General features: G+C 39.8%; 1 protein-coding gene across 1 annotated transcript in view; it reads right to left on the bottom strand.

The window, feature by feature from the left end:
• Positions 1 to 12,706, bottom strand: part of ADAM12 (ADAM metallopeptidase domain 12) — a 377,462-nt gene that overhangs the window by 257,888 nt on the left and 106,868 nt on the right. The window contains exon 3 of the mRNA XM_050803714.1: positions 8,761 to 8,834. Coding sequence (XP_050659671.1) covers positions 8,761 to 8,834 — 74 coding nt within the window. The remainder of the gene's footprint in view (positions 1 to 8,760; positions 8,835 to 12,706) is intronic.

Raw genomic sequence — 12,706 nt, forward strand, 5'->3', positions numbered from 1 at the left:
ATTTCCGACTGCACCATCACCCTTTCATCAAAGTGGGCAGAGATGACCCCTCTGGTAGCACCTGATTCTCCAAGGCACGAGATGGGCCTTTTACGCGGCAGGCATTAGGCAAGCTGAAGAGGTGTGGTCACTCCCTGTAGGAAAGAACATTCCTGTGGGCGATGCATCAGCTATGACAGATACCCCAAAGTCTCACAGAAGGATCCAATGAACTGGAATTTCCCTGCTGGCCCCGATGCTGTCCAACAGAACTTTCTGTGATGATGGAAACGTCCGTCTAGCCACACGTGGATATTGAATACTTGAACTGTGGTTAGTTTGACCAAGGAACTAAAATTTTAATTTTATTTAAATTAAGCTTAATTTAAATAGCCACATGTGGCTAGTGGCTGTCCACGTAAAGCGTGAATATAACTCCTAGCAGAATGTGTTAAAAATAGAGACCCTCAGGCCCTATAGCTGGGGATTCTGGTTCAATAGCAGTGGGGCCAGGCACTGCCCTTTTTAACAAGCTCTCCAGGTGGTCCTCATGCTGGCAGTCTTGAAGCAATGCTCTAGACTTCAAGGAGGGCAGGAGTCCATGTGTGAGGAACACCCACCGCATGGAGACAGACTATAGGAAGGATATGGAATACGGCCTGGGAGTGAGCCTAGAGGCCAGAGGCTCACCCACTAGGCTCCAGCTTAGAATTCAGTGGAGCACTGACATTGCCTTGGGTTGTGACAGCTATTCGGATACTGTCAAGGCCACAGCTGATGCCTCTCCATGTTCTACCCACTGCTAGCTCCTGATCTCCAGCTCATAGCTGCCAGCCACCGGTCAGCTGCAAACATCCATGAACACCCCCCTTCAAAAATGCCACGCCCAGTTCTACAAGGGCCCTCCACAGGGCACCTCCAGACTGAATTCTGTGAAACCCAATATTCAGCCCCTCCCAGACTCTCAGGACCATGCCTACTATGACCCACATCTTTGTGTCTCTGGCCGCTGCTCAAAGGGCAAGTTCTTGGTCCTTTTCCAGGGTTCTCTATCTGATCAAAGGCATCATTGTTCTCCTAGCATCTCAGGTAAGAATTGTATGCCTTCCTTTCCATGATCCCACATATTCCATCATTCATCAGATTCTGTCCATTCTGCCTACTTAACATTTCTTAACTACTTACTCCTTCCCACCGATACTCTCTTGGCTCAAGCCATCATCAGCTCTCCCTGGACAGCAGCAATATGCAGCTCTTAACCACGCCCACTCTACCCTCCCAGCTAGTGTTCACAGGCAGCCAGATGGTCTTTAAAAGACTGAATTTTTGGTGGGGAGCAGTAGCTCATGCCTTTGGGAGGCTGAGGTGGGCATACTGCTTGAGGCCAGGAGCTCAAGACTGGTCTTGGCAACATGGTGAAACCCAGTCTCTACAAAAAATAGGAAAATTAGCTGGATATCGCAGTGCATTCCTGTAGTCCCAACTACTACGGAGGCTGAGGTGGGAGGATCACCTGAGACCAGAGCAGTTGAGTCTGCAGTGAGCCGTGATTGCACCACTGCACTCCAGCCTAGGTGACAGAGTGAGACCCTATCTCAAACAAATGAAAAGCAGAATCTTATCATGTCGTTGTTCTGCCTACAGGCCTTTTCTTCCATGGTGTGCCACTGTATTTAGGAATAAAGTCAAGATCCTTATCAGGGCACACAAACCCCTGTATGGCCTGGCTTCCTCTGTCTCTCTCTTTCTTGGTCATCAGTACAAAGATCTTCTAGAATCTGAGAAGCTGGACGTTTACTTCTGCTCTTTCTCTATCTCCTGCCCTCCTTGACTGGGCTCTTCCCTGTGTGTGCACAGCTTAAAAGCTGCTTCATTCTATATCTTCCCTCCCCAGACCAGGTGCTGGCCCCATAACTTTCCCTCCTGAGCACTGAGCACTGCAGTCACCCAGTTACTGTTTTTGTAATGATCTGTTAGTGTTGGGCTCCTTGACTAAATTCTAAGAAGACAAGAAGTTTATCTTATTCACTACTCTCCCTCCAGGGTCAATTACACTGTCTGGTATTAAACACATATTTGTGAATAAATGACCAGGTGAAGAAGTGAAAGAGTAAGTGATTTAACACATCAACAAAGATTAATTATTAAAGATAATTAAGATGGCAGATGATAATCATTAAAGATGGCAGATTAGGCCAACACTTTCCAACATGACCTCTGACATCAGAAGAGCTGACAACTGTTGATATGACTTTTACAACTTTTGATCTTGGGGGACATGAGCAAGTACATTGTCTTAATTAGCTTTATTAATTATTAATGTTTAGTAAGGATAATTATAAGATAGCAATAAAGATTCCAATAAAGATCTGTGAATAGTAGAAGGGAAGCTGAGAGCTGGAAACATGAAACTACAATTTCTGAGATACGGTTCCATTGACATTTGTTTAATCACTAATTAGAACCACCAGGCAGTTTAGAACTCCCCATTCCTAAGGACAGGCTGCAGGGAAGGGGTGTGATGTCCACCCAGCAAGTCACTGCTGGTCCGGGTGCTGTTGGTCTGTGTTCTCTGAGGGAGGGTCTAGGCCACATGCTGCCTCCAAAGGAACCCCTCAGGCCATGGTCAGCATTAATAATGTCTTTCATCTGTGAGTGGATCTACAACGGCTTCCACAGTGTGCTCCACTTCCTAGGACTCTATAAGAAATCTAGAAAACATATTCTCTTGGGTTGGGACAATGTGGATGAAACTATTCTTCCTCACATGCTCAGAGATGGTGGACTGGGCCAAGAAGCTCCAACGCGACCTCTGACATCAGCAGAGCTGACAACTGCTGGCATGACTTTTATAACTTTTCATCTTCTGGGGTGTGAGCAGGCACACTGGGTTTGGAACAGCGATCTCCTAGCAATAAATGGGATTGACTTTCTCGGGGACTGTGCAGATTGTCCTCAGATCCTGGAATCTAAAGTGGAGCTCAATGCTTTAATGACTGATGAAAGAATATCTAATGTGCCAGTCCTTATCTTAACAGAAACTGGACAGAACAGGCACAATCAGTGAAGAAAAACTCTGTCCGCCATTTGGTCTTTATGAACAGACCACAGGAAAGGGAACTGTGACCCTGAAGGAGCCAAATGCCTTCTCCAAGGAATTGTTCACGTTCAGTGTGTACAACAACAGGGCTGTGGCAAGGGCTTCCGCTGGTCTGCCCAGTATATTGACTGATGTTTGGACAGTGAAAATAAGTTTAACTTCTCTTTTAAAAAAAAAAAAAAAAAAAAAAGGTGGTGGGCAGGGAGGGGGGAAACAGTCTAGGCTTCTTCCACAAGAGAAGGAAAAAAGAAGGAATTGCACTCTACACTCAAAGATTTTAAAAGTCCAATCCCTGGGCATGTCAAGATTGTAAAGGTAAGAACCCTACAGCAGCTGGATCCCAAAGGACCAGGGCGGCGCATCTGTTCCAGGTCTTGTGAGCGTTGAGATGTTTGGCCATCACCAAGACTTAGAGGTAAAGAGTAGGCATAACCTGATTTCCATTAATTTAGAAACTCTGAAACAAAACATAATATAATTAGGTAAAATAATTAAGATTGCTGGATCCACAGAGAAATGTTACTGAGTCATTCAAACCTGATCATCAAAATTAACATGAGCTCTAAACTTCCCGCGCTGACTGGACACAGATGCTTATTCCATTTTGCAGATAAGGAGACCAAGGTGGGAAGATCGCTCGAGGCCATGAAGGAAGTGGAGAGAACATCAGCAGCTTGCTGTTGGGAGCAATGCTGCTTTCAAAGCCTGGGCTCCTAACTCCAAATCATGTGTTCCTTTCTGGAAGCTTTTCTCCTTGAATTGTTCCTCACCCCACCCAGGTGACCTTCGACCTCCTGGGAACTCACTTCCGGCTTGGTCCAGGTTGTCCAGGCTCTCCACTCATTTGAGGAGTGCTTATCGAGTGCCTATGATGAGCCACACTGTGTGGGAGGTGGTCAGGGAGGATATTAAGACCCTACCCCTCACTGTAAGGATGTCATGGTTGGTGGAGGAGGAAAGGAAAGGAACACCCAATGGTGGAAATGAGAATAAAGCAGCAGGTGGCTCTCTGATGTCAGGCTTGGAACAGTGAAGGATGCAGGGTTTTGACTGTGCCCCGCCCTGTGTAGCAGAGGGATGACCTCCCCTGTCTAGGACCCACCATGTATACCCCCACACGCTCAGGCAGCAGTCACCTTTTTAGCAGCCACGTTGCCCCAGGGGCTTCTTTTGAGTATGCAGGTCTCATTCACGAGAACTACTAACAAATTGCCTTCTGAACTTGCAACGTTTATTTTTTTATTAACCCAAGTGTAGGATTTTACATTTATCCCCATTAAATCTCATCTTGTTAGTTTTGGCCCATTGATCCAAACTGCTGAAATCCTCATAATCCAGATTTTGCCATGCCAAGCACAGTTATGTCCCCCAGCTCTGCACTGCCAGGAAATGTGATCAGAGCACCTTTTATGTCTTCATCGCGATGGCCCAGGAAACTGTGGGCCAGGACAAGGCCATGCGCACAGCCCTAAGGCCATCGGCAGCAACCTCAGTCCCCCTCTTCAACATGGGTTGGGTCAATGGGAACAATGGCCTAATGTCCTCTGGATGGTGATTCAGCCAACTAAACCATCTAATGCCATCTCCACACTGGTTACATTTCTCCATTCTGTATCATGATATTCTGAGAGATGATCTAAGATAAATGCCTTTCCAAATATTTATACCCATGTTTGGCCATTTTAAAATGCCCTTTCTGTTATTGTTTTAGAGTGAATACTAATTAAAGTTGCCCCGTAAGAGATGTCTGGAATCGTTTTAGACAAAATAAGTCAGTGCTGAAGTTATTCTATCCCAGAGACACCCCAAACATAAATTCAGAGGGCTATGGACTTCCCCTGGCAACTGCCTTCAATCAGTGATGGGAACAGAGTTTGAAGGCATGCTGGGATTGAGAGATGCAGGGAACGTGATCTACCGCCATCACTCTTCATTATCCTAAAATGGAAAAACTGATGCTGAAGCTGGCCAGCCTGTCCAATAAAACATTTTGATCAAAGATATAGTTTCACCGAATACCTGTGTAAGGGATGGCCTGAGAGTCCACGGGGATCTAGCAGAGTTAGAAAAGTTATCAACCTAGTTTCTGCAGGTCCATAGGCAGACAGCAATATTGTGAAAAATGCTTCTCAGGGGAAGCTTTGTGTTTCTTTAAACATTCAATTACAGCTATACAAATACAGATTTTAAGTGAACAGCATCCGGTCTTTTCATAAATTAGGGATGTTAGAAGGCAAATAAAAGAGATTCCCTGAAAAACTATTTAATAAAAATTCAGCCCTGTGCCATGAAGAATCGGTTTACCACAGAAGCATTTTGAGTAGGGTTAATTGGATGACTCTCAGCATTAGCTACAGATTTAAGGGAATAGGACCGCTTTAATTTAGGTTGTGGTTTCTAAGCAGGTTTTCCAATTACAGCAAACTTCTGGATATTTAAAGACCCAATATTCAATGAGTAGGTATTTTTTTGCTCTTTAAAAGTCACCAGAGGCCTTCCAGAAGCCTTTCAGAATAACCTTTATCATTTTCTTTTTAGGAATAATAGATACGTTAGCATCTTCTTTTCAACCATTATCAAGTTTTTAAGATAGGTTTTTTTTTCCTTCAAAAGAAAAATGTTTTTTCCTAATTTTAAAATATTTTATTTTGTGAAACATTAATACAATAAAGAAAGTAAATATCTTCTATAATCTTCCTACTCAGAGATACATGTCATGTGTATAATTTTAAAATAAAAATTGGATACTATGTAAACTATTTTAATTTTTTAAAAATAAACACTAGCAGAAACAACTATTTTCGAACATGCTAGTTACATTGATTATACCATAAATTTTTTTATAATAAAAGTCTCATCATTTAAAACTGTTGTATGGTATCCTGTTTCATAGCTGATAATTGAATCAGTCTCCTATTGACGTACTTTTAGGTAAAACATCTTTAAGCACAGGGCTGACTCCAGGGCTGAAGGTGTTGGAGCGGTGTACTGACCAGTCTGCCTTCTGATTGGTCAGATTGGTCGGCTGTTCATCCTGATTGGTCAGGGCCTTTATTGTACTCATTGTTAAACATGTAAATGGCCTCTGCTTATGTTTTTATCTCTGGTTTCTTATAGTTTCATTTGTAAAAACTCTCTGACTTGAATCTATTGGGCCAATGGCTAAGTAAATTAAAAATTCTATTATATACTAAATGATTGATTGCCTTTGGCGTCTAACAGCCTTACATGCTGGTAGTGCACAACCATTTCAGCCTGCTTGATTTTTTTTTGTTTTTAGTATTCATTGCATCCAAGGTATAGTAGATTCGGAATAGATATGTAACCTTTTGCAAAAAAATTGTTACACTGAAGTATTTTTGGTAATGCATCGGTAAAATAGTAATATTGGCACCCTCTTATTATGAAAATGTTACTTTTAATATAATGGAATTTCTAAAATTGGTACAAGTAATACAATTAAAATTATAGAATATCACAGGAACATATGAAACATTTTCTATATATTTTTGAAAATGTAGTCTGACAGTGAGGTTGCAAAGAGAGGAATAAATTAAAAAGAGATAGTTTTATGTTTTCAACTTTTATAATTTTGAGATTATCTCGTGAAAGACTCAGAATTGAAAGGCAGCAAATTAAGTCACCTTTTAAAATGATACTTATACAAATTAGCTACTATCTAGCAGTGAACATGTATTATAGTATCTGCGGTAATGGAAGGTAAATCATTTTCAGAGGGAACCGTGGATAAGGCTATTAAGTCACTTTACAAACTCAGAGAACCAGATGGGCTCTAAGAAATTATTTCTCTATGGAAATGTATGTCCATTATGAAGCTAAATGAAGTAGTAGGATATCAAATTGCATATAGACTATGATATCAACTAAGAAAGAAAAGCAGCAAAGGCTTATCTATAAGAAAAAAAAAACCCATCTATATAATTCACCAGAATCTTAAACAGGATTGTGTTTGGTGGTAAAAGTACTTTTTAAAAAAAATTTAGGGTTATTTGTTCCTTTCCCACCTATAATGTTCAGTTTTCTTCACTGGGTATGTATATTATTTTCATAGTAAAAACAACTTATGGTTTTTATGAGGTCGATTTTTGCTTCTCTACCTGCAGTCGTAATGCTCCATAAAACATTCAGGATTAGCCTCCCCTCATACTGTGCACCACGTTTCTTCCAACAGTCTAACAATGGGAGCAGGTGCAATAAAGAACATTCCTAAATCCAGCTGCCCACCACAGAACCCTATGGAGAAAATGCATCACCACCGGAAGGCTTATATTCTTTTGATCTTTCAGGGAATGCCTAGCTTCTTCCACTGAGATATTTTCAAAACCATACCTAAAAATGTACAAAAATGTGTGCCCCTTGATATTCTTATATAAAGAAATAGAGTATGAAAATATGTACTTTGCTAAGGGAGACGGATCAAAAGCAATATACAGTTTTCTCTTCAGATTCCTGATTATATAATATATGTGCCTGAACCTCTATTTTAAGATCAAGTCACAAGAAAAGCTAAAAACACCTCATTTCTTGTTTCCAAAGCTTCTGATCCATTTAATGGTGAGCAGTAAGCATATAAGAAAAAAATACAAAGAGGCAGGTTGTGGATCCCAGGGAGCAGGTAGTGTGATTTTATATACATTTTTATGTATTTTGGCATTAGATACTGAACATTCGGGCTGGCTGTTGATTGACTGTGTCTTTCATCTGACTTGCTTAAAACGCTCAACTCAAAGCACCAACACAAGTAAATGATCTGACTTGTTTAGAGGACGATATTGAGTCAGGTTCTGGGACTCCACGTCCCTGACAGAACTCATTTACTCTTGTTTCAGAAAAAATCAGCATCCTGCTGATGGGTGAGGAACAGGAACCAGTACTTTTGGAAGAAAGAAACTGCTATTTTGACCAAGCAGGACTTGGAAAATTGACTTCTGTCTTATTAGAAGAACTAATAAGTTCTTCTTTTATGGTACAAATGAAATAGAATATTAAGGAGTCCTTTAAATCTGAGGAATCTGTGGGGATAGCCAGGGTATAAAGAATAAGAAAATGAGTTGTTTTACTTATGGTTGGAGGCAGACAAAGTTTTCTGCTAGCAAGGCACACAAAATCTATAATCGTATCCAAGTGGCCCAGAAGAAGCCATAATGCCACTTTCTGGAAATTTATATAATTTTTCCATAAAAGGACCAATTTTAAAAAATAAGAAGATGAAAGAAATAGTCCAAACCACTGGAGATAAGCTTTGAAAGATAAAATAAACTCTTGGTATTTCTCAGGGAGAAGATAATTTCTATCAGTTTGAAGCTGTTTCCCCTAATACAATCCAGGAGTTGTCAGAAGTCAATTAATTATGAAACTCTGTTATTTGAACAGTACAGGGATGCTTAAGTTAAATCTTTGAACAATCAGGCTCTGAAAAAAATACAACATCAGAACTATGAAAAAATAGTGTTGAGTTATAAAGTTCCTTTACAGAGTGATAAAATTATTTTTCCATTAGATAATTTTTTAAAGTTAATTCTCGCCTCAAATCCAAATTTGGATTACAAATCCATGCATCTCGTTCTTGTTTTCTAAACCCCAGCATAAATCACAGAGCACTTTTCTGTCCATGGTGCCTTAACTTTCTCATATCAAGCAATAAACAAGAATTAACTTACTCATTTCTTTCCAGATTTATGATCAGTTCTTTGCTTTCCAGTTGTATTTGAATATTCAGCACTTCTGGATGATTCTGAAAGATAAACAAGAAAAGTCAGTTGAAAAACACTTGGCTTTGACTTGCAAATATCTGAATAAGACCCACAGGAGTAGTCAATTGAGGGAATAAATGATGCGGTCAACCTAAGAAAGAGCCAAATGCCATCACAACACAGCGTATAAACTAAGGTTTCTTGCAGCTTAAAAAGAGCAGTGAAGGCCAGACACTGGAGGATTGCTTGAGTCCAGGAGTTTGAGACCAGCTTAGGTGGGCAACATAGTGAGACCCTGTCTCTACAAAAAAATAAAAATTTAAAAAAATCAGAATATTAGCCAGATATGGTAGTTTGTGCCTGAGGTCCTAGCTACTTGGGTGACTGAGGCGAGAGGATCACTTGACCCCAGGAGTTCGGGCTGCAGTGAGCTATGGTCACGCTACTGCACTCCAGCCTGGGTGACAGAGTGAGACCCTGTCTCAAAAAAAGAAAACAAGCCTGTAATCCCAGCCCTTTGGGAGGCCGATGGGGGGGGGGGTGGATCACCTGAGGTCAGAAGTTCAAGACCAGCATGGCCAATATGGTGAAACCCCATTTCTACTAAAAATACAAAAAATTAGCCTGATGCGGTGTCACACCCCTGTAATCCCAGCTACTCAGGAGGTTGAAGCAGGAGAATCGCTTGAACCTGGGAGGCGGAGGTTGTAGTGAGCCAAGATCGCACCACCGCACTCCAGCCTGGGCAACAAGAGCGAAACTTCGTCTCAAAAAAAAAAAAAAAAAAAAAAAAAAAGAAAGAAAGAAAAAGAAGACAAGAGTGGAGGGAGACAGGCACCACAAACTCAACGAGACCTCATTTTTCCTGGTCAGCACCACATGAGTGCAGAACGTGGAGACTCAGTCTTGGTGAGACATGATCACCGCCACATTCAATTAGTGCTTCCTTCAGTTATGTTGACTTTGTCTGCCTTTGCTTTGTCAGTTATTTCAGTGCTATGCTTGTATAAAAGCTAAGAGAATGAGAAGTTTAGACATAGTTTTCTAATATTTCATATTTGAAAGTCCGTCTTATAACTCCAGAGCTCAAAAGATCTTTTCACAGTATGTATAATGTTTCAGCTATACCATGACTTAATTAACCACATGCCACTACACTTTAAGATGAAATGGTCTGTGGGTTCCAAATATCCAACATGAAAATAGTTAGTTAAAATGAAACAGAATTTAAAGAAAACCCACAACAACTGAAGGTCACGTGAGTTTTGGGAAAAAAGGCGAAACATGCCTTAACTAAGGCCATATAACTGGGTTAGAATCAGAAAGGCTGAAACATCGTTTGCTTTATTTTTAGGGCAGCCCTTTGCACATCTTCTTGTAGTCTTTCTGTGTCTCCCATGGTAGCCATTAGCTGTGTATGGCTATTTAAGTTAATTAAAATGAAATGAAATTTAAAAATTAGTTCACAGTCATACTGGGTACATTTCAAGAATCAATAACTCAGTGTGGCAGGTGGCCACCACTGTGGGACAGCACAGATATAAAAGCATTTCTATCATCATGGAATGTTCTATTGGACAGCTCTGAGTCGGTGACAAAGACCTAAAACTTACATCATCCAATTGCTTGCCTGAGGAATAGATTATTTTAAATTTCAGGGCCTTCAGGAGATAAAAATAGGTACAAACCCAAGGGTTTTTTCTTATGAGCTTCAAGGAGGTTCTTTCTCAATTTTCATTGAAGGATGACGTTATTTTATGTAGTTACTTAAACTTAAGAGTTAAATTGGTGAATTTCCAGATATGTGAAATTCTCACGTATGTTTTCTGGGTTTACACAGGCCTTGTTTTTGATGGATTTACTCTAGCAAAAGACTACAAAAACACACCGAATTTATATATTTTGATACTGTCTGGTGTTTATAAGAACTGTATGCATTTCTGAGTGTTTACTCAAATTTGGAAATTAATCTTACTATTTGATCCTACATGCCAAGAAACATACACCATGTCTTTGTAATGTAGGCCGTCAAAGTGTTCTTATGCCCTTACAGGTATTTGCTTTCGAGTCCATCACAGGGACTCTTGCATATTTACCTATACTTGCTGACACCCGGGCTGAACCATGAATGCTTCTATAATGTTCTCTCCAGGGTTTGCAATATGTACTCATTAATTATATGTGTGAAAAACAAGATTATTAATTATATTTACAAAATATTAGAACAAAATACGTTCTCAACATTCTGTCAAAATGTGCCCAAACACCATACGTATGTATACATGTGTGTGTATAACTACATGTTTCATATGTATGTATATATACATAACTTAGTTACTGTAGTTACAAATTGTCTTTGCCTAAGATATCAATGCACAGATCACATACCTTAAATGGAAATCCGGACAATTTTATATGTGAATAAAAATATATTATTTGCAACATCCCTTTTCCCCCAAAGAATTGAGGTAGTTTAAGCATTAACATTTGTAGTAATTCCACATAAAGTACTAGAAGTGTTATGAGAGTCCAGTGTCAACATCTTGCAGAAGAATATATTTTCCTTCAGGGAAGATCTTTATGTACATTAGTTGAGGTATGACTAGTAAAGGAGAAATCAATAGAGAGGAAGAACAGACAGCTATTTTAATTTAAGACCACTAATTGCCTTAGACTTCTTAAAAGCATGTATTCATTCCATTTTCTTTTGATTGTTACCTATTGGAGATGATGGAGTAGTACTGGTAAAATATGGCATTCCTTTTCTTAAAAATGATATATTGATTACTCTAATGGAACTGTGTCTTTTATTGAATGCTTAAAGAAATGCACTTGCTGAATAAATCAATTAAATGCTAATCAACGGGCCAGAAATGTTTTGGCAGTAATTGTTGTTCTATTTTTTTTTAAGTGGGAAAGTACATCCAAGAGTATATAAAATGTATAAGTACAATTTGGAAAACAACAGTAAAATAAACACCAGGGCACCTACTACCCAACTGAAAAAGACACTATTTCTATAATCTTAGAAGCCTCCTGTACTAGTTTGGTGGGGCTGTCATACCAGAGACCTTGTGGCTTAAACAACAGAAGTTTATCTTCTTATAGCTTTGGACCTAGATGTCCAAGATGAAGGCATTGGCAGGTTTGGTTTCTTCTGAGGCCTCTTTCCTTAGCTTTGAGACAGTTGCCTTCTTACTGTGTCCACAGATGGCCTTTTGTATGTCTGTGTCCTGATCTCTTCTTATAAGGACACCAGCCATATCAGATTAGGGGCCACACATATGACCTCATTTTACTTTAATTGCCTTTTTAAAGGGTCTTTCTCCAAATACAGTCACATTCTAAGGTGCTGGGATTAGGATATCAATATAGGAATTTGCTGGGGGGAAGGGAGAGGCAATTCATCTCATACACCTCCTCATGCTAAATTCATTATTACATTTCCCTTATTCGCAATCAGAGGTAACCATTATGCTGAAGTTTCTATTAATCATTATCTTGATTTCTTCTACAGTTTTATTTCTAATGTACATATTCCTAAGCAATACACTGTTTAGTTTTACCCAGTTTTGAACCTTATAAAAATGGCCTCATACTTTGTCCATTCTTCTATGACTGGACTGGTTTCTTTTACTTAATCTCATATCTGTTAGATTTATACATATGGTTGTTTATAGCTGTAGTTCATATATTTTCATTGCTATATAGTATTCTATTGTAAAAACAATGTGTAAGTCCTTTCTCCTACAGGTGGACTTTGGCGTTCTTTCTGTCCACCCCTCTTTTTGCTCTTACAACGCTGTTATGCATGTTCTTGTGTACATGTCCCCTACTACAGCAGTCGCCAATATTTTTGGCACCAGGGGCCAATTTTGTGGAAGACAATTTTTCCAGGGAACTGGGGCTGGGG

Source organism: Macaca thibetana, chromosome 9 (assembly GCF_024542745.1).
Source record: "Macaca thibetana thibetana isolate TM-01 chromosome 9, ASM2454274v1, whole genome shotgun sequence".
NCBI lineage: Eukaryota > Metazoa > Chordata > Mammalia > Primates > Cercopithecidae > Macaca > Macaca thibetana.